Source organism: Anas platyrhynchos, chromosome 14 (assembly GCF_047663525.1).
Source record: "Anas platyrhynchos isolate ZD024472 breed Pekin duck chromosome 14, IASCAAS_PekinDuck_T2T, whole genome shotgun sequence".
NCBI classification, from domain to species: Eukaryota; Metazoa; Chordata; class Aves; order Anseriformes; family Anatidae; genus Anas; species Anas platyrhynchos.
The window spans coordinates 3,473,745-3,496,292 of record NC_092600.1 but is presented as its reverse complement, the minus strand read 5'-3'; the positions used below and the strand labels follow the sequence as shown (position 1 = coordinate 3,496,292).

The following is a 22,548-nucleotide window of genomic DNA, read 5'->3' as shown; positions in this document are numbered from 1 at the left end:
ATGCCTCAGGTGATTGTTTTTATCACCAGGCTATGGAACAACAACAACAAAAAAAAAAATCTCTTTAACATTTAACAGCACGCAGAGCATCACATCCCCAGCAGACTTCAACAGGAGACTCAGAGCTGGCGTAGAGCTGTGCAGCACAAACACCCAGAGCCCAGCAAAAACCTCCCCCCCAGCCCCATCACACCAGTAGCAGCTGCGCAACCCTACCCACAAATGGGTTTTTCACCCCAAAAGCCCCCAAAAGCCACGTCCGCCGCCCCCCCAGGCCTCAGTCCCGACGCAGGCTGTTCCCTGCGTGTCGGCACGTCCCGCATGAAGCCCAGGGCCGGGAACAAGGCGTTTGCCTCCACCGCCTGCGTGCAACGTGCAGGCTGTGTGTGGTAGGGCTGTACTCACTGCCTGCCAACACCCCAGCAGGGAACGCCGCGGGAAGGCCGCTGCCAATGGGAGCCGGCAGGAAAAAAGCCAGGGGGGGAAACTTAAAACGCTGCCGGGGCCGGGAGAGCGTGGAGGGGGCTCCCCAGCCACCCCCAGGGATGGGTTTGGGGTTTGGGTCGCTCGTGGGGTCTGTGGGTACGTGAGGTGGGTAAATGTGCTGGGAGAAGGGCTGACACGGAGCGGGGATGGGCAGCAGCATTTGTTAGCAATGTATTTCGGATGCATTTCAACGAAGGAGATCAGACCTGAGTGATTTTTGCCCATTTCAGCCCCACAGGCAGAGATCTGGAGTGGGGGTTTTAAGGATGCTCTGCTAGCTGTGAGCGGAGTCGGCACCAGGAGAGGAGAGGGAAGGAGCATCTGCATCCACGGGGCTTCTGCCTCTTGTCACCTTGCTCCTCACAGAGTGGAACAGAGCTTGTGCATTTGTTAAAGCAACCCTAAACTGATCGGATTTCCTAAAATACTCCATAAACCAAGCCCACCTAACACCGCTCTTAGGAGATTTTCTTTACTTTTTTTTTTTGTTTTGTTCTTGTTGAGTTTTGTTTGTTTGTTTGTTTTGCCATTGATTTCACCAAATTTTCCTCTAAGGTTGAAAGCAGCCCTAGGTGACCCTGCAGGCAGGTGAGACCTCCCAAATTCTCCTTCTGTGTCTGGATGCCCCACTGCCCTTCTCCCATCACTCCACCACGCTGCCCTGCTCCCACTGCCCAGCAGAAGCATGCAGGGCACCCATCCCACCCCATCCCATCCCATCCCATCCAATCCCATCCCACCCCATCCCATCCCATCCCATCCCATCCCACCCCATCCCATCCCATCCCATCCCATCCCAACCCAATCATCCCATCCCATTTGCTGTACCATCCTACCCCATCCCACCCACCCCACCCCATCCTGCCCCATCCTGCCCTATCCCTTCCCACCCCATCCCATCCCACCCCATTCCCATCCCATCCCCTCCCCTCCCTCTCTCTCTCTCGCCCCCTCCCCGCCGCCCGCCCTCTCTCCCGGGGCCGGGAAGCGGAGGGAGCCGCGCGGTCGCTCTGCATATTAATGAGCCGGCAGCTTTAAATGAGCCCTTTTAAAAGAGGACACGCGGGGGAAAGCGGCAGAGCTCGGGCAGCAGCACCGCCCGCAGCCGCTCCTTCCCCTGCCCGCAGCCGCCCCGGGGACAGGGACCAGGACAGAGACTGGGACAGGGACAGTGACAGTGACCGGGACCGGGACCCGGCGAGGGGACAAATTAACCCCCCCCGGCGCTTTTGAGGCACCCGCTGGCTCACCATGAAGCTCCTGACAGCGGCTTTGCTCCTCTTGTTCATCGCGATGTGCTTAGCCAGCGCGGAAGGTAAGGGTCTGGTTTTTAATTTTTTTTCTGCCTATTCCTATTTAAACTTCTCTCCGGGGGTTGCTTCTCCGCTATTTTTTGATTCGTTTCCTGAGACCCCCGAGGAGGGTCTGGCGGTCCCCTGCATGTCGGGAAGGTGATGCACGGAAAGGTGTAAGGCAGCTGTGGGTGTCCCCAAAAGTGGAAACAGCGGGGAAGTGCAAACGGCAAAGTTGGGGCTTCCCTGCAAGCCGAAAAGCCCCCGGTGCTGAGCACCAGGCTGTGCCCCTGGTCATTCAGGAACACACCTCCAATATCTCCTGAAAACGCACGGTGGCTCGCACGGGGAAGACAGAGCCGGGTTTGACGTGGTGGCACGAATTGCACCGAGGCTGCCAGTGTGCCGCTTTCTGCTGCGCACAAAAACCCCAGTTAAAAAAAAAAAAAAAAAAAAAAAAAAATTGCTCAGCTTTTGTCTGGCTGCGAATGCGTCGGAGCACCCGGGAGAGGCAAAAGGACTGAAAGTCCCACAAAGTCTGGGCGAGACACGAGTGCGGTGAGAACCTCACCGAGAACTGCGTTTGCTTATTCAGTTCTAAGTGAGTCCCGGCTCTTTCATTTCCTCCTGCTAAACGCAATCACATTTAATCACAGCAGGTGCACTTTAAAAAGCTCCCCTATTTCCCGAGCCCCAGAACACACGTAGTGCTCCGAAGTCCATTTCTCAGGGAGCCGCTACCTTTCCGTGGGACGTAGCAAAGGAAGCATTACCCTTTTTAAGCTCACCAGCGTTACAAAATTCAGCTTTTTCCACTGAGGCTTGCAAGACCGAGCTGGAGTTTGCAGGGGCACACAGGCTGTGGGCAGGGACGCTTGGTATGCAGGAGGCTCTGCAGTTAAATGCCTTCTCTTCCAGGCGTAAAGTGCAAATGTTCCAGAAAAGGTCCTAAGATCAGATTCTCTAATGTACGGAAGCTGGAAATAAAGCCGAGGTACCCGTTTTGCGTGGAGGAGATGATTATGTAAGTTTTCCTTCATTTCTCGCCCTGTTTCCCTGTCACTGAGTTGCTTTGCTTTACCCTGCAAGTTCCCTCTTTGTTCTCTGCTTTCATCGTGCCGTGGCACTCCCAGGAACAGTCATTTGCTGTAACAGATGCAGTCAAATTTGTAACTCTGATCAAAACCCCAGCTATCAGTTTCTGACAGAGTTGTCTGCTCAAAGGATTCGTTCCTGAGCAGGCAGCGAGGAGAGGAGATTCGTTAGTCTGAGTGGAAACAGGGACAGACACGACCGCGAGCTGTTGCTGTAAAACCCAGAACTATTCACTCAAGTTTCTTTGGATGAGCAGAGTAAGAACAAGAGCAGAATCTGGTCCGTGGTGCCTTCTGCAAGGAGTTGTTATCCCAGACAGAGTCTGATTATTTTATTTTTTTTTTGCCTGCCTCGGCCGGCGGCGATCGACCCCCCCGTGCCCGGTGGGAGCACCCCGGGTGTCAGCGAGTGCTTCCCTCCAACCCTCACTGACAGCTGTGAACAATGCTGCCGGGATCCCAAAGCAATGCCCTGGAGAATTAAACCAAGGAAATAGGGATTTTTGAGATCTCTGATGGTTGGATCAAGAGGAGGTGTTTTCTTCCCCCTCATTTTAAATATGGGTGGTTTGTGGGGTTTTTCTGTCCCGTTTTGTATAAATTTACAATGCCCTACAAAGCACCAGCACATGGGGCTGGATAACAACAGAGGGGCAGGTTAACAGAGAAGACTGCAATGAGCTCCTGTCACCTAAGAGGGGAAAAAAGGATCCTGAGAGCAGCTGCACACCCCAAAAAGCCACGGACTGATTTACTCCAGCGTTCACAACACAGCATCTCAGAAAGCTGCTGTAACAGGACCTCAGCACCCTGCCCCACCACGCTGTGCTCTGTAACATCCCCGGGGCCAAATCCTGCCCACGGGACTGGCACAATCATGGCAAAACCCCAGAAGCCGCAGAAATGGCTGGCCAGGCTCCACAGAGGCTACGGAGGAGGGACGGAGCATCCATACCAGGCTTCTCCGGATTTACACCAGCATCCCCGTGAGCAAGGCACAGCTCAGGGATCTTCAGCCCCAATCCTCTGAAGCCAGGACGAGCTAACAGCACCTGAAGAGGAGCATCGCTGCCCAAATCAGCTCCTTGAAGTTTTACTTTCTTTGCGTCGACCTTCGAGCAGCATTAGCGTGGTGCAGGGGAGCGCTCCTTGCTCCCACCCCAGCAGCCCACGAGCGGCAGGGCCAGGCTCAGCAGCCAGCAGGGAGGGGAGCACCCGGGTGAGGAAATACAGCTCATTGGTACAACTTCTCTACAACTTCTCGCTTGAAAAAGAAAGCTGGGAAATCAGCAAACTCACACGAGCAGGCTGGTTGATGCTATTCAAGCCTGGAGGCTCACAGCAGCTCTGGGACAGAGCCATCCCATCTCTCTCCCGTGTTCCTGGGGACACCCCCGGGGCCAGCTGACGTGCTGCCACCACTGCCCTTCCAGCCACCCCAACAAAGCCTGAGGTCCATGTCGAAACCAAGCTTAAATTAATATTTAGAGAACCAATTTGTCAGGAGTCTCTGGACAAGGCACGGAAGAGCTGAATTCCTGCACCCCCGTGTTTGTTGCTGTGGTGATTGTTTGAAATGAGTCGGTGAAGCTGGTTCCCCTCCTGCCCTCCTCAAAATCTCTTGTGTCTTCTCACGTGAGAGGAACGTGATGTTCGTGGTGTTTTGCAGATTAGACGTGGGTGTCTGGACGCAGTTTAGGAAGGAATGTGTCTTTGGCCACACACCCTCCAGCAGAGCTGTGGCACAGCGTAAAAGAGAGCCAAACCGAGTCCTCAGCCCGGTCAAAACCCCTCAGGACTCAAACCAGGACCCTGATGGCCTGGGGACAGGGTTCTCGTAGGCAGAGCTGCAGAAAAGATGTGTGGGGCATGAAGCTCTGGTGTGTCACATGCTGGCCCAGGGGTGCTCGTCCCAGTGCTGGAGGGATGGACACATCAGGAGGATTTGGGCTCAGGGACCTTCAGATCCCCAAATCCCACCTGAAGGAGCTCATAAAGGTGTAAGACACCTTTATGTAAGAAAGGAGCTTCAGCCAACTCCTTGCCCAGAGTATCAGCTCTTGTAATGCCCTTTAATGTCCCCTTACACCTGCCAAAAAACTCTTGCAGCACACCTGCACCCTAAGGGGGCATTGCCATGAGACCATGGCAGGGCCAGGTTAGCTCAGGGTACCCCAAAATGCCACCACCCAAGGCTGTGCCCTCAGCACCAAGGAGCACACAGGAATCTCTGGGGACCACAGGGACATCTCAGGGATGTCCCCTCTGCCATCCCACTTCCAGAAGAGAAAACCTACACCCAGCATCAGATCAAAGTGTCTGTGAGAAAAGCCTCAGTCGTTCCCCAAGAGGCGCACACACCATGGATCTCCTCCTCGCTGCTCTGATCATCCCCGAGCTGCCCTCCTTCACTCCTGGTGCACAACTGGGACTTGCTGGTTTCCAGAGCTGCTCCTGCTCCTCTCCTCCTGAGATTTTGCCTTTCTGGAAATACCTCCTGTGCTCTGTCACACGGGAAACTCAAGCCAAGGTCTGACATCAGGCAGCGCAGACAGCACGGCCAGGAAGGTGGCTGCTGGATGGAGAAATGTCACGCTAACCTCGAGTCCCTTAAACCTTGCATGTCTCGTGCCTTCAGTGAGCTCCTGGATTTGCTCTCCTCCTCTTCAATGTACTGATCCCCTCAGGGCTGGCTGAGTGCACTTAGAGCAGAAACAGACCCTAGCTTTCAGCAGAGACCCTGCCCTTCTGTTGTCTGCAGCCCCAGAGGCTCTCCGAGGCCATCAGCTGTTTTGCTATGCATTTGGGAAGGGCCAAGTCCTGGCAACAAATCACCCAAAAATTGCCCTGTTCTGATGAATTCAGCTTGTACCTGTTGGACGTCGAGTGGAGACAGCAAGCAGGGAAGGAGATTAGCTGGATGGGAAGAAGAAATTGAGCCCAGTGTCTGACACTGATCTAGGAAACGTGGTGAGCCCCTCAGCTGGGCTGAGAGGCAACCTGCAGGGTTTTATGTCAAGTGAGGGCTGCCCTCTCTGCACCAGGAGGGGATCTGGGAAAGCTTGCAGGGGCTTCTTGTTGGGCTGGGGGAGACACAGCTCCTTTCAGAACCGAACCACGCTAGAATCCCATCAATTTACACAGATATCTCTGGGTTTCTGCCATTGTTCTGCTCGTGCTTCTAGCAGTGTTTAACTAATTCCATTACAATATTTTGGTTAGATTGAAAACCGTTTCCCTGTTATGGATGGTATTTACAGAAAATGAAAAAAAAAAAAAAAAGAAAAAAAAAGAAAAATTAAAAAAAAAAATTAGGTTTAGGTAGGGTTTTTTGATCACAAAAAAAAATGAGTAACAAAAATGGAAAACCACTTGACTTTGATTCCTGAGATATGGTAGCAGTCTTAATGGTTCTGGAGAGCCACCCTTTTGGGAAGCAGCTCCAGATCTCCCACATCACCTCGGCTGTGGCAGACTGACCAGGAGGGCTTCGCTGAGTGCCCTGGGCTCAGAGCTCACCCTCCGGGTGGGCACCCTGCCATGTGCAAGTGTTTAAATATTGCTGACTGGGGAGGGCTGGGGGGGATCGATGATCCAGGTCTGATCATTTCCCTTTCATGCAATGCTGTTGAGCCTAAGGGAACCCTCTCCTGCAAGGACCTTGCGGCTGCCTGACTGAACCCTAATTAAGTCAGCTATTAACCTCAAAAGAAAATATCCAGCAGACAGGCAGAGCAAGCTCCCTGATTAAAAATACCGGGTATGTCTTCATCTGGTACGACTTAGCCTAGCGCTGCGGACAGGGCTGACACGCGCTGATTGATAACAGCTGAAGATCCGCTCCAGCCTTTTTACAACTCAGATGCCTGCCATAAAACTCAGCGGGAAAACCCTGCCGTTGCCTGCCTGGGTGAATGCTCTGAGGGATGTGGGCATTTCCTGGAGGGTGAGCAGCGGGCTGGGCTTGCTGCGGTGCCCCTATAACCCCTGCTGGCTTCCCTTGCAGCGTGACCCTGTGGACGCGGGTCAGAGGCGAGCAGCAGCACTGCCTGAACCCCAAACGCCAAAACACGGTGAGGCTGCTGAAGTGGTACAGAGTATGGAAGGAGAAAGGCAGGTAAGTGTGAGTTTGCTCCGCAGGTGGAAATTTCGGGGGCGAGCAGTGGTGCACAGGCACGCACTGTGACCGCTGCATCCGTCACGGAGGAGGCATTTCATTTCCAAACCTACAAATATCAGCGGATGCTCGATGCGATTTCTTTCCTGCCACATGCACTCCTCCCTTCTATTTTAGGATTAGGCTCTTACGGCTATAAATAGTCTTTGTTTTCTGTTAAACTATTTGTCAGCTGATGTCCTCAGCTACGTACGTGCGCTCACCTCCTTTTTACGGGTAAAAAGCCAAGACGAAAAGCTTAATTACTTCCACACAGTCACAAGGAAAGCAGTCAGCCATGCAGGGAAGAGACTGCCCCACTTCATGTCACACACACCAGAACTTACACCTTCTAATGCCACAAATCTGTGCCAATTTTATCTACTGCATCATTCCCAGGGAAAAGTGGCTTGCTGGTAGAATGCACCACCACCTTCTCCTTTGCAAGGAGGATTTAATTTCTTTTTTTTTGCAAGCTGTCTGTTCTAGATAGATGAGAAGGAGAGAAACAAATGCCTGATGTTTGGTGTTATAACCCCTAGCCATAATGAAGGGAATGGCCAAATTCCTGTTGCAGCCAGGAAAGAGCCTCTGTGTGCAGCACAGTCCCCCCAAAGCCTGATCCTTCTTACCCACTGGGGAATTCAGTCCCTGAGCCAAATCTAAGTGCAGACAGCAAGCTGCAAGCCCCATCTCCTGCAGAGATGAGCAAGGGCTCACCGAGCTCCGGTGCAGCTACACGGGGCCTGGATGATGAACACGGCCTCATCATTTTTTTTAACACATTTAAACAATTAAAAAAAAAAAAAAAAAAAGGCACAATTAAAATGACAGAGGATGCTCAGCCCCAAGCTGTGCGCTCAGGAGAGGCGCAGGCTCCCCCTCTGCTGCTCGCCGTCTCCTCCAGAGCCCAAAGCAAAGCAGCCAAGCTGGGCTGCAGCCGAAGCAGCATCAAGTGGATGTGTCAGACGTAAAGGGCCTGATTTAAACCAAAGCTCCGTAATAAGTAAACAATTTGTCAGTGCCTTTGGGCCAGCTGCACCAAGCCCACTGAATTACTCCCCAGGGGAAGGCAGGGAATTTGAAGTCAAGCATGAATGTTTTCCCCAAAGCAGCATTGCCCCTGGTTTTTCCCATTCATTTTTCCTGGATTTCCCCTTCCTTTTGCCAAGGAAGACTGCTTCCACCTAAAGACTTTGCAAGAGAAGAATTTTTCGTCAAACAGCTCTGCCAGGTCTTCTCCTCAGGTTGTAAACTAGAAAAAAATAAAACGGAGTCTGCTGTTATTGCAAACATGACAGATACTGTTAATTTATTATCCATTCTAGTGCAAATATACAACTCGTGATGTACTTCATACGTGGGTATGTGGGACGGATTCTCCAGCGGTTAAAGAGTATTATAGGGTGGGGATTTCCTCATCTTACGTGTCCCAATAGCTGTGGCAGAGCACATCAATAACTCGCTTCTCAATTTACTTAAGCAGAGGCTAAAAGGCTGGCTTCTGGTTTTTAATTATTTGGAAGGGAGCTGCTTCATTCATGGTTTAAATACTTTGCTCTTGGCTTTCCTCCTGTCCAGGGTTTATGAAGAATAAGAGGAAGTGGCATGAGGAATGGAAAGGACTCCCTTGGCTGGTGTAGGACTGGGCTCTGCAGAAGATTATTCCTCTCTCACAGACACAAGACAAATTCTATATTATTATAAAGCACTTTTTACCAAGGGTCAGTTTTTACATTTTATAGCCGCGTGCAAAAGGCTTCCAGATTCCATGAGCATCTGTTGCACTTCAGATTTCACACCTGTCTGCTTTGTACTGAGGTCGGGAAAACTCATGCTTTGCATTTCAAAGAGTTTGTTGGTTTTTTTTTGTTCTGTTTTGTTGTGTTTTTTGTTTTTTTTTTTTAAATGTTATTCATTCATACTTCACTATGATTGCAATCGAGCTTTATAAGCTCATTAGGCAAACAGCAAGGTTTGTACAGGTATTTTACAGCCGCGTCCCTCACCCTTTTGCTCTGGGAAGGCGGTGGTGCCTGTCAGGGCATCGCCTTCATCCCAGGACGAAGAGGAGGGTGCCACCGAGATGCCACCCGGCCTGACGTGAGGTCCCTCGGCTTGTCATCAAGTGCGTGTGACCATCCTGTGTGTACCTCTTCTCTTACGGACTCGGGGTCTGGCTACGAGGCAAAGCGAACCACACATCCCCGCACCAGAAAACATTTCCAGCTCGGTTGGTTGGTTTTTTCTATTACCAATAAGGAAATTGTTTTTGTTTTTTCCCACCTGAAGTTCTTACGGGAAGTTTGTGGCTTCAGTACTGAGACATTTTAAGCTTCGAGACTATTGTGTATGATTTCCTAGATTTGTAGCAAAAAAAAAAAGCCTTTAAAAGGTACCTTTTTATGAAAAATATGATAGGGCAAACATATAAATACCTATATATGTTTTAGTCACAATACAACATATTCATTATTTTGAATGTAATACTTCAATGTTAAGCAGTGCATTCCTCTTTTTAAAATAAAATAACAAAACTACCTTTTCATTTGTAAATACACTATAGGAAGTCTCCCTATATTATCTTTCTGTATAATGTACTGTACTGCTAAATTATCATATGCTATTTAAATGTTTGAAATATTTAGAAGGTTGCATGCAGATTTCATATTTCTTTCTAAGACAAACGGGAAAAAAAAAGTAATAAAAAATATATTTAAAAAAGCTGACGATTGCTCTTAAATTTCCTTAAACCACCAGGGAACTCCAGCCATTTCTAATAACATTTTTAGTGGGAAATTTGCTTTGGGAAAAACACTAAATCAGGCAGGGTGATTTAGAGTCAGGGCAACTTGATGACACTGGGATTAGAAAACATTATTCTGGTCCTGTTTAATTCCCTTTCTCATTTTAGGATTTGGATTTTACTTAAATACTGAGGAATCCAGCTACACAAGCAATGGCTCTGCCTTGTGCCTACAGCCACTGCTCTAGGGTTACACTAAATAAATATAAACCAACCGCCCCAGGTGTACATAAAAGCAAATAAAAGGCAGTGAGTTAGAAGAGGCTTTGGCTAGATGAGGGTGGGTTATACAGGGAAAGTCAGGTGAGCCTGTGAGCCCGAACTGCTTTTGTTCTTGGAGCTTCTGCCCTTGCCCAAAGGGACAGATTTTGAACCCAATAAATGGCCCACCCAGCTCATACACAGCTCCCACCTCTCGTGATGCTCCTGCTAGATCTTAACTGGGTTTCGATGCACAACAGATTGGAATTCCTCATGCCCTGAGCAGCTGAAAAGAAAAGCAGCAGAAAGAAACGGTAAAGGCAGCAAGTTTCACAGCAGAAAGGCAGCCGGAGTCCCCAGGCAGCCCTGCTGCCCTCGCTCGCCTGTTCCGTTGCTGAGATCGGTGTAATTCCTGCCGTGGAGATCCATGCTGTCCAGGCTGGACACTCCTCTGGGCTATATCAAGGCAGTGCCTGGCTTCAGCTCAAGAGGTTCCTCCAGTTTGGATAGAAAATAAAACATGCACACGCATTATGTACCCATACACTGTGCAGAGCTGCAGAAGGAGCTGTTAGATTTCAATTTCCCTGCTCCGCACAAGGAAGCAGCTACACACTTCAGATTCCTATTAGTAGCATGCTTGAGAAAAATCTCAGAGTATGTAAGGAATAAAAACAAAACCTCTGGGGACATTAACCACAAGGCGCTGCTTTGGGCCGAGCATCTGACACCAATCTATGCGCAAACCCAGGCCTGGGGGCTCTCGAGCTGCCCCTCGCATTCCTTGAGTCACATTTTAGTGAAACCAGTAGTTTTTTTCCTTGAGGAGGCTGGATTTCAACATGCCGACAAACTTCAAGAAAGAGTTTGTGCTGATTTAACAACTACTAGGCGATGAATCTGCTGGAGAAGCACCAGCGCGGTTGCACAAGAGGGGCCGCGCACCACCGGGTGCCCAGACGTGCCGCAGTGATTCACACTTCACAGGACAGAGCCTGTACAAGCAAATCTTAGCCCGGGGTTGGTCTAACATACTGGAGAAAATTTGATACAGAGGAAAAAAGTAAGTATTTTTCCCCCTCTGATACAATGGGAGTCTAGAGAAAATGGGCTGTTCAGTTCAATATGTTTAAGCTGAAATCCATCCTTAGGATAAAGCCACTCTCTGAAATGTTGTTCAAAACCAAGGAAAGGAAAATCTGCTGCTCTGAGCTGGTCGTTGCATGCCTGTTAGACCACAGCTCTGGGCAGGTTGGGTGAGGCCCCACAAACAGGAGCAGCACCCGCTGCGCTCCCCGCTACTGCAAGGGGAAATAACGCGCCGGAATAATGGCTGCACACGGGAGATGCCAGCTGATTCCCTTCACACCGAAGCAGCTTTGCTAAAACATAAATAAATAAATAAATAATAAAAATTAAAATAAAATAAATAAATAAAAAATGGAGGCACCTCCCCCAGCTAGGTTTGGTGGCAACCTCAGGGTTCGCCTTTGTTTCCCCCAGCAGATTTGCAGGTCGTGAGGCCACGGGAGCCCTGTCCATCCCCCTCCCCTATACATAAGCCACGTATTTGCCCTTCAGGACTGAAAAATAAAGCCCTGTCATCCCCACCTTGGGGACAGGGTCCTCCCCGGTGCCCCTGTCCCTCCCTGCCCTCTGCCGTGGGTGTCACCGGTTGAGGAGCAGCGCTCTCAGGTTTTATTTCAATAAAAGCAGGAGGGTGAAGCAAGCAGCTGCGGGGAGAGGACACAATAGCAGCGGGACCTGCCTGGCCTTTTCAGCGAGTGCACTACATGGGATTAGTAATGTTATACAGATCCTTTCACCACTTGCCTTTCACTTGCTCATATACGCTCTGGGTCAGCAATAGCCAAAAAGTTTATTGAGGCGATAGCTGGCTGATGTGCGCAGGACGGCACGGTCTCTGGGCTGGTCCCGTTCCTGCTGTGCCCCCACCCCCTGAACTCCTCAATTTGTGGGAAAAGGAGCAAATGGGAATGAAATCCACCACCCCCAGGACTCGGCATCCTGCTGATATTCTTTTCCCCTCCAAGGCCAGCTCCTAAAAATGAGGCATCTCAATCCAGACACACACAGCATCTGAAGACCTCACCGACACCAAGTTGCTCAGCACCTCTGGAAACAGGGAAACTGTTTCTGGATGAGTTTGGGTTCAGGATCCATGAGACTGGGCAGCCTGCTTCAAAGCCTCAGCCACACTGACTTCATTTCAGGGTGGCTCTCACTTTCAGCACTCTGTAAATTTTCCGTTGGAGCACTCATGCTGGGATTTCTGCTTGTTCGGTCTGTTCCCTTCAGTGGGAGGCGTGTGGTCACGCATGGAGATAGAAGTATTTTAGGGGTCTGTAGCTCTCACTTTCCCTGTGTTTGCTCTATCAGGAACACTCTGTCTGTCATTCACTGGTTTCCCTCTGATCCCAAACTGCAAAGAGCCGAGTGACCATCCTTGGGCCATCACCTCAATCAGTGGCGTTTAGGCAGCGATGCCATAGCCATGTTCAGGTCACACTAGAGGTGCTGAAGTGTTTATACCCAGCACGAACCCAGAGTTTGGCTCTGGGGTTCTTTCCAAAGACCCCCATTCCTGTGAGCCTGCAGTACCCAGCACTGTGCAAGACCCAAGGGATGTTTGGGAAGGGGCTCAGCCCTGCTTTTTCTTGGGCCAGCAGCTGGAGGAAAGAGGAAAGCAGGGCTGAAAGGACATCTAGTGGCAGCCCTGAGCTTTCTCAGCCAGCCTGAGGACACCTCCAGCCTTGGGGCTGCTCAGAGGATGCTTACACACAGGTGTGTTCGCCTGCTGTGCATGCTAAGGATGCTGTGGCCCAGAGGACAAGTGGCTGTCACCACGCCTGCAGGACCACAGCCACCACACCTGCACAGGATGCTGCTTCACCGCACAGCCCTGGGAAGGCTCACTCCCAAACAGCCTGCCCCAAACCCTCCAAGAGACCCACAGTTTCTGTCCCATGGGCCAAGTCCCATGGCTTCGTGCCAGCTTTGACATCTCTCCCCCTGCTGCTGCCTCCTCCCTAGCGAGCCCAGGACCCAGCAGAGCTGATATTCCCCAGGTGCTGCATCCACTCCGTGTCCTCACACCTGACTGCCCAACTTCCCAACAGTTAAAGAAAAGGAAAAAAAATAATAAATCATGCCATCACCTTGAATGCCTAAAGAGGACGACTTGCTCCTTCTTGCTGGGTATAAGCACACCTTCAGCCAACCATCAAAATAAAGCCAAGATCCCTGGAGGAAATGTTTTATAGACATGCACTAACATTTATCTTAGAAAAGATGAGTGGCAGGTGGATTTCTGGTGCTCCTGCTGACCTCTGTGAAGCACTCATCTCCCCTTTGATTTGCCTCTCATCTTCTGCCTGTTTCTACTACCAGCTCCTTGGGCAGAGGCTGCTCTGGTGACACAGGTGGAGGGCACCCAGCCCAGCAGGAGCTGTGCAGGACACGACACAACACGACACGACACGAAGTGACAGGGAGGCAGGCGGCCAAAGCCTGGGAAAAATCACCACGCCCGTGTTTTTGTTTTTCTTCCCACAAAACAAAAGAGGTCGGTGAATTCCTTTTGGATGGGTTTCAGAACCTCAAAAAAAAAAAAAAAAAAAAAAAAAAGCCTGCTGCTGTTTGCTTAAGGCTGATAATTACAGGAGTAATTATGATTTATTCCCATCATAAATCTTCGAGCAAGAAAAGGATTTTGAGGCTTGCAAGATTTGCTGGATGACAGAAGCAAAACGCAGCTCTAATTGCCCTTCTTTGTTGTGTTTAATTAAGGATTCTGAAGCAACTGATCCCTGTGTCTTTTCATGGTTAGAAACCTGCAAGGAAAAGGAGCCCTCGCTGCAGAGCCACCACTCGGAGCTTTGTTGGGTTACTAGGCTCCCTCAGTCCTACATCTGAACACTCGGGACTCCCAGCAAAAGAAGCTTATTAAAGGAGAAGAAATGTTACAGTAGTTTTGGGGGTTTGTTTTTGGTAGACTTTGGCAATTTTGAGCTCGCTTCTAATCCCGGAAGAAATGCCTTTTGTCTCTATCCCTCAGCATTTCTGCCTTATTCCTGCCCATTCCATTGTGCTGCATAAAAACTCTTCTCTAGTACCTTCAGAATTGCACCATTTACAGTTTTTTTCTTGGGGTTCACTTCAGCTTCTTCTCTGACTCGGGGAGACCTAGCACTTCTGCAAATACCCCAGGAAAAATGAGTGAACCTGGAGTTACCCAGCTCCCTTCTTCCACCAGTAATTCCCAGTCAGGCACCGCTCCTCCCCAGCAGGAACCAGTTTGCCAAGTGCTACTTCTCCAGTTCAATGTGTAAGTGACTGGCAGGGTGTTCCCTTTCTTTTTTTTGTGCAACAGCTAAAGGAAAGCTGCCAGGGAAATCCAGTTCTTTGCTGCAGGAATCCCTGTGAAGTTGTCACACGTGGCCCTGAGCAGTGCCACCCAGCCACTGCCTCCTGCCCAGGCTCTGTGAAGCTAAGGGGTGAGGCAGCAGGACCTCCTCGGGATGCCTTCTGAGTCTCAAGGCACTTGGGGCGAGTTTTGGTAGAAAGCACTTGCACCTGATAAGCAGGGCAGAGCTCGGGCCACAGGCAGGACCACCACCCAAGGGAGCACATGCAAGGAATCAAGAAAAAAAAAAAAAAAAGCAATCCAACAATATAGAAAAGGTGTCAAATTGAACTTTTTTTTTTCCAAAAAAAAAAAAAAAAAGTAAATAATAAAATAAAATAAAAGCTTCTTGGGTTTATCATGCCTGGGAAGCTTCTTCTAATATGAGGGGGGAAAAAGGATGGGATGAAGGAGGACAAAACTAGCACAGGGCTCAAAAAAAAAAAAAAATTAGTAAAAAATCAGCATCATTACCGATCAGAGCAACAGGATCTGACCTCAGCTCATGCGTTTTGACCATGGTGCCAGTGCACTGGGTCCCACTCCCAGCCCAAAAGCCCTCCTGGTGCTACTGGCACTGCCCTGGTGTCTTGGCATGGCCAGGTGCCAAGGGCCATTGCCTGGGGACTTAATTGTTTTTATCTTAATTAGCCACAGAACCTGGAAAGGATCAAACTCAAAAAAAAAAAAAAAAAAAAAGCTTTTCCTGTTTTCCTAGAATTTCATCCCTGCACTCTGCAGTGACTTGCTTCTCACAGAGATGAGGCATGGAATTTTTTTTTTTTTTTTGGATAATCCTTCCTAGAATTCACTACAAGCAACGACAAGAATTTGGCAGAAGAAGTTCAATGCAATAGAAATCAAAGGGATTTAAAAAAAAAAAAAAAAAAAAAAAAAAAGGTCCTAAAGAAAAGAGTGGTAAAATAAAATAATAAAATAAAATAAAATAAAATAAAATAAAATAAAATAAAATAAAATAAAATAAAATAAAATAAAATAAAATAAAATAAAAATGAAAAAATTCCCATGCTCTGAGAAGCCGCAGAGGGCTCTCGCCCTTACTGGAAGCAGGCACCAGACTCGCCCCGCAGCCCCGCGGCTTGGTAGGGGCTGCCCCCTCCTGGCCGCATCCATCACCTGCAAGCCCGGGGATCCCCTGGGGTCACTGACAGGTTGATCACGTAACACCAAAGGGTGGAAAATAAAATAAAATAAAATAAAATAAAATAAAATAAAATAAAATAAAATAAAATAAAATAAAATAAAATAAAATAAAATAAAATAAAATAAAATAAAATAAAATAAAATAAAATAAAATAATAAAATATAATAAATAAAAATGCTCTATTTATTTCAGGGGGAAAAAAAGGCACCTCTTTGGGATAGTGACCACCTGTACATACAAAAAAATATACAAGTAGCAAAGAAGAGATCTTGTAAAGGACATCTCTATAATTTCGCAGCCCCATCCGGGTCCCCTCTGCAGTTTGCACAGTGGGCTAGGAGGTTCAGAGCCTTTCCTACCTCTGGCAGCCGTTTTAGAGAAGTTTGGCTGCGCTGACTGCAGAGAAGTTATCTCTAATTCTCACCAGAATAAATGGAAACGGGATCAAGATCTGCAGTGCATTAATCCTGCTCTGAAAGAAAAATCAGTCCTCTGGGCCTTTCTCCAGGAGGGTTAAAACCAAGGAAAGGCCATAGTCTCAAGTGCTACATTCAAGTTCAGGCAAGAACTGAAGATCCTTAAATCTGTATTTTTGTCCCTGAAGAATGGGAATATTAAAAGATATTCTGCACATCTCATACTAAGGTAATGAACGGTAAAGCAGCCCTGTTAAATGGCCGTTTAAGTCAATGCAAAGCACTCCTTTACCTTCTAGAAAGCAGAGCAGATCTACAAATTGTTCACCGTTTGCTTTTGACCAAGCTTAATGAAATTTGTTTGAAAAGCAATAAGACGTCCTTCAAAAAGATGTGTTTGCATAAAAAAAATAAAAAATAAAAATAAATAAAAGTGAGTTACTTTAAAAGCTGTTGGTGCATCCTTTTCACTGTGCCGTCACTGAAGCATCCTCCTTCAGAAGCAACCAAATATTTCATCCTGACATTTTCTAAACCTCACGTTTGGTTTGTTCCTGCACTGCAATGTTCACACTTGATGCTGTATTTTCTCAGAGCCAGAGACAGCTTCCAGCGGGACATGCACTGCAGGCTGACACAGCCTGCTGGACATTACGTGCACAGGGAGGTATTCACAAAAAAAAGCTCTTCTAAGTCAATTTTTCTCACTCTGAAGATTTTATGCTTGCACTCAAAGCCACATAAAAATTTTACTGAGATAATAATTATAAAAACAGAGAGAGGTGATTATTTTTAGAGGCAAATCTTTCCTACCTGAAATGAGAGGGTGGATGTATTTGAAAACCACTCAATATAAAAACATTTCTTTTTTTTTACTATTTCCTTTTTAATGTATTTGTGCTCTAATTGAGAGAGCACAGCAAGGACTTAGGTGTGATACGAAAATTTCACCAGGACCCCACGAGACCACCTGTAGCTTGACTTTCCTCTCCCATTTTGTGAGCAAAATGCATGTGAGCAGAAAGTACGGGCTACATCACTGTTCTCGGGCATTTGTCTTGCCTTTAGGTATGGCCAGAGGCAGGGAGTGCAAAAAAAACCCTCAGAGGCTGTGGGATGCAGCTGCTGGATCCTCTTTTTGGGATGGTTTTTGGTCCTTTGGTCCTTCCTGGCCTTCCTGCTGGGGAAGGGGGGAATTAGGATTGTGCAGCCCCTCCGTGCCCTGCTCATCCCACTTCATGGCTGTGCCCATGCACCTGCGTGCCCGTGTTCACACGCGTGTGCACGCACAAGTGGGGATGCACACGGGTGTGCCGTGCTCCTGTGTGTGCACAGAGGGTGCAGGCATGCACGGGGGGGGCTCCAAGCCCGGCCCCCCCCCCCGCCCTGAACCCCGGGGAAGGAAGCCGGCAATTCTCTGCGGGCGCAGCCCGTGTCGGTACAATGCCAGGGAGGGGATTATGCCGGGATTAACATTTTAAACTCCCTCTCCAGACCTTTCCGACTCCAAGATCCTCAGGCCAGCAATCGTCCTGCTGCCTCCGGGTTGTGGCATTCCGGGATTCAAACCCCACTGCCAGGTGAAGTGGGGAGAGCTGCCCGCAGCCCCCAAAAACCCCAGCTTTGGGTTTTTTTTTTTTCTCCTTGTCTTTAGCCATTCTCTCAGTTTCCCCCGCTGCGGCCGGGAGAAGACCCCACGAGCGCTTTTCTTGTCGCCTGCCTCCTCCTAATTCCTGGTAATTTATCCCGTATTAAAACTCCCTTAAGGAAGAAAGGCCCGGGACCCAACACCTGCTATGCAAATGGCAGCAAATCCCCCGGCCCCCCCCGGCGGGCGGTGGGGACCCGCGGGCTGCCGGTGGTCCCGGAGCATCCTCCCCAACCCCAGAGCCCAGGCTTGATTCCACCCAGCAGCTACAGCACTTTTTTTTTTTTTTTTCTCCCCATTATCTTTTCTGTAATAAAAAATAAAAATAAATAAATAAAAAATAAAGAACAAAAAATTAAAAAAAAAAAATAAAGGAAAAGCCAAATTTTCTCCTAACCAGAATTGTTGATGTGAAAGGTGTAAAAGAAAACCCGAGCATCCCAGCATGTATTAATCTTGCTGCTTTGCACATCGCCGGGGGGATTTCATCCGCACCGCGGTCAGTGAATTTTGTCCCTTTCTTTTAGGATAAGTGTTCGAGCTTCAATTAACAAAATACAGATCCACAAAAGAGGGGGACTTGTGGGCGGGGGAAAGTGGACGGGGGGGAGAAAAGAGAAGAAAAACCTCTGGCACAATGAGGTGGGGGGAAGAAAAGGGCTCGTTTCTCGGGGGTGACATCCTAATCTCATTTTTCCCAGCTAATGTGGTAGCCGGGAGGCTGGGGAGGGCCGGGAGGGGAGCGTGCCCCGGCAGCACGCCCGCACCACCAGGGTCCAGCCCTTTTCCTCTGGGATCACTGGGACCCCAGATTAGGGCTGTTGGAGCTCAGGACCACGCTGGGTACAGCCTGGGGGTGCCCCTGCCAAAAGTGGGGGAGCACCAGGGTCCCGGGCTGAGCCCTGCAGCCCCACGCTTTCTTCCCATCTCCCGTTAGGATGATCATATATTTCCCAGCGCCGGGCGCTTGACTGACATTTGGGCTATTATTCGGGGAGATAGATTGTTTGGCCCGAAGATGCATTGTTTGGGCTCCTCATAAAAGAAACGAGTTAAATGCCGCAGCTACCACACACAAAAATGATTCCTTCTGGCCATAAAACCAGTGGGACAAGGAAGTGGTTGTAGGAGTCAAACATAATTGATGCCCCGAAAGATGTTATAAATAATCTGCGCCGAGTCCTCTCTCATGTGCCTCAAAACCACAGAAAGTAGGGCTTTTTTTTTTTTTTTTTCTTTATCTCCCCTTGAATTCAGGAGCATAATACACCGTGAGCACCAATAATTGATGTATGTTATAATTCTTCATTACCCTATCAGTAGTCTGGGAAAACTGGAAGAAAAGAAAATGCCAGAAAGTTATGGTAAAACTTAAGATGCGACAGAAGTAGCTTTCTTTGCTCATGCTGTGAGTGTTTGAATAAGAAGAATGTCCCTGCACTGTAACAAGCTAAAAGAATGAGGAAGACAAAGGATTTCACGAAAAAGGTTTAGATAGAAGACAAGGCAAGTGAAACTGAAAGGAAGGGAAAAAAACCATTTACAATGGAACAATGCATGTACTAATCGCTTTGATATATTATACAAACCCAAAGACCCAAAACATTGTGTAATTATTTATAAATGACTTCTCCACTCCTGTGTATAATACCGGAGAAAGAATAAAACTGCAGGCTACTCTCTAAACTATTTCTAAATAGACCTAGCTCAAAAGGAAGCAGAAGTGTTTGAAAAAAAATAATTAATGGTTGATTTTATGGTTGTCTCATTAAAACATTTTAATTACAACAAACAAAATACATTTGTGCTTGCAGGGAACAATCGCTTACCTACCACCCCCCCTTCCAAAAAAAAAAAAAAAAAAAGAAAAAAAAAAAAAGGAAGAAGATGAAGAAGAAGAAGCTGGATCACACGTTTGAAACCTGCAGACGGAGCATCCCCACTATTTCTGCAGAGTCCTCAGAAGGCGCCGAGCCCCTCGTGTAGGATTTTGGTATGGAGCCGGCTGTGCTGTGCCAGGACCCTCAGCACCCAGTGCCCTTCCTGCAGTGCCCCCAGCACACGGCCTCAAGCCTCACGCTGGCGGGGCAGGTAAGGAAATACGTTAAATAAAACCTCGGGAAGAGCCCTGGAGCTGCTTCCAGGGCTGTTCCTCACCTATAGAAGCAGCCGCTGCTGCAGCAGGGGTTAACATCACCTTCTGAGACCCTTCCAGCAGCAAGTGTGTGAAGCCCTGAACCCTCTGGTAGCTGCGAGCTGTAAGCTGACTCCAACTCGGTCCCAGGGGGGCACGGCTCCTTCTGTCCGTCTGTCCTGTCCATCCGTCCCTGCGAGCAGTCGCCGCGCTCTGTGCTGCCCACGCAGCCCCACCAAGCTGTCCTAACGGGGCTGTGGCAGCGACCTGGGCACCCCGACCTTCCCTCTGCTGCTGCAAGGCTCCCGCTCGAGCTCCCTGCTCCCAGGGTGACGACTCAGCCACCAGCCACGGCACGTCTCCAAATTCAGATTGAGCACCTTCTGCAGGCAGCTCTGCCCCCTCGCTCTGGTGATGCTGTCAAACTGTGAGCACAAAAGTGGCATTTGCCTGCTCCACGCACTGCTCTGATGTTCTTCACCACATTATTTTAAGCCCTCATGTATCAAAAAATATTTTGGTGAGTTGTTGCATCTGTGCATGTCCTAAACCTTTGAAAAAAAAAAAAAAAAGGCAAAGTTTCTAACTTCTCGGAGGCACATTCCCACTGCGGGCACAGCTGTGCTGTGAGCTGTGTGTTTCCCTGCTCTAATCTCCACAGCTCTGGTCAGTTTGGAAATGCAAGGCCTGTTTCTAACCCAGAGATCTGCGCAGGTTCACGGGGTGCTCTCAGCCCCTACAAGGGCATGGGCTCCTCTCCTTGATGTGGCGCACTCAGAGCAGAGCCGGGCACAGGAGCACCTCTCCAGCAGCCTTTCCTCCTCCTTCCCCAGCTCACAGCCTGTGGGATTCCAGCCACAAGCAACACATCAACCAAGGGCAGGTAGAGGAGTGGGCTTCATACTCGACACTGGGCCCCACAAGTGATGAACGTGCTGCATGGAGCTGCCCCGTGACATTTCCCTCCAGTCTCAGGGGACCACTTTGGCACCTTGCACGCCAGACCACTGGTGCATGGCACATGTGGGGAGATCCAGCTGTGCTCCTAGGGGTTCCCCAGTCAGAAAGGCCATTTCACACTTCTTTCTACATTTTTTTTTTAAGATCAATGTGTCTCAAAGCAAACAGACGACATATTTATGGTAGGTGCCCTTAGAGCTCAAAATACAAACCTAATAACCTCTACGAGTCCATCGGAGACCAGTTCCCCTTACATCCAGGTGGAGATCCTAATATCAAAGGACAAAGGCCAGAATATGGCCATGAGCAAGGTGCCGGGAACACAAGCTGTGTTCCATTTGGGGATTTTTTCTTTCCCAGTCCCAGAAAAGTTGGTGAAAGTTTGGCAGCTGACTTCCTTAGGAGCAGGCCCATAAGGTGTAGGAGCTATTATCTGCGTCGGCTGAATAATTTATCTGCAAAATTAGTAGACTGCCTGCGATAGGACTGGTTGAATTATTCATCGGGAATAAATTATCCAAGATATTTAGCACTTCTTTCTGTTTGCGAAGGCTTCCTGAAACAATTCTGGTTCTGTGAATGCATTCGTTATTCATAAGTATTCAGTGAATAGATTATGCAAACAAATTTCAGCCTATGGGTTGTTTGTGAAACACTCACTTCAGCGCTGGCTATTCATGGCTGTGACTGATCACAGAGACACATGGTGCTCTCTCCCCTCCTTGATTGGAGCACAAACTTTTAAAACAAGAGAATAACAAATGACAAACTGCAAATGATGGATAAGGACTAATGAATAATGCGCTTTCACTGCAAACTTTCAGACAAGTGATCGGTTGTGCCAAAGTCTGTGAAACTCTAGGGAATCATAAACATTTTAATGAATAAACTATTGACTGCTCAAAGACACCTAAACAAAAGGCAATAAAAGTGTTGCAGACAACACCGGAGTTTATATCACTGTATACAAAGTGCACGCTAACAAAAGTTTAACATTTTTGGCCATATGCTTCCATAACCTTTAAATTTCTGCCCCTTCTGACTTTCTCCTGGTTTGTGCTGGAAACTCTGCCACAGATCTCTGCCTGCTGGCCGAGGCCTGTGATCGTGCCGTCACTTAAGGACATGAGTCGCCCAGTGGAGTGGAACTGCTTAGTGCAGAAAGTCATTTAGGTACGCACGGGCCCTAAAAACATCAGCTGGATTGCAGGTCTGGTGATGGAGAGGGCTCGGTCCCTGCGCAGCACAGCCAGGCCCTGCTTTTGCCCGGGTAGTTTGCGCATCTGAGGTCCGTAAACCCAGAAAAATGGTAAAAAGCACCAAGCAAGCTGCTCCTGCAAGCTCGGCCCTTGGAAAAGTATTTCTGTTTTGAGGCTCGTTAATATTCATCACCCAGGGCTTTTCGGACTGCTCACTTCTGTGAGTGATCTTTTTAGCACAAAGAAGCTTGTTTGTGGCGGTCTGCTGGTGTCACGGATCGTCTCAAAGTGGGGAGGGTGGAAAGCAGGAGAAATAACCCCAATCAGCAAACCGCTCGCTCAGGTTTAAGCCAAAGAACAGTTGCTACGAAATTAAAATGCTGAGATAAAGACACTAACTTCTGCTGGCAGTTTTCCCCTTTTATCAAAGGCATAGGAGAAAATCCTACAGAAGTGGGAATAAATCTACAAGTAATGTCAGGGGAAATTATGTGAATAAATAGAAGTTTAGGCACAGAAGTCTAAAAATGGCTATTAATGGATGGTGAAACTGAAAACCATCCAG

General features: G+C 48.6%; 1 protein-coding gene across 1 annotated transcript; it reads left to right on the top strand.

The window, feature by feature from the left end:
- The first annotated feature begins 1,522 nt into the window (after positions 1-1,522).
- On the top strand, positions 1,523-9,754 carry CXCL14 (C-X-C motif chemokine ligand 14). Its single transcript, XM_038186609.2, has 4 exons — positions 1,523-1,801; positions 2,697-2,802; positions 6,879-6,989; positions 8,610-9,754. Exons 1-4 carry the CDS (start codon positions 1,738-1,740, stop codon positions 8,623-8,625), a joined length of 297 nt encoding a protein of 98 aa, XP_038042537.1. The 5' UTR covers positions 1,523-1,737; the 3' UTR covers positions 8,626-9,754.
- Positions 9,755-22,548: the final 12,794 nt, after the last annotated feature.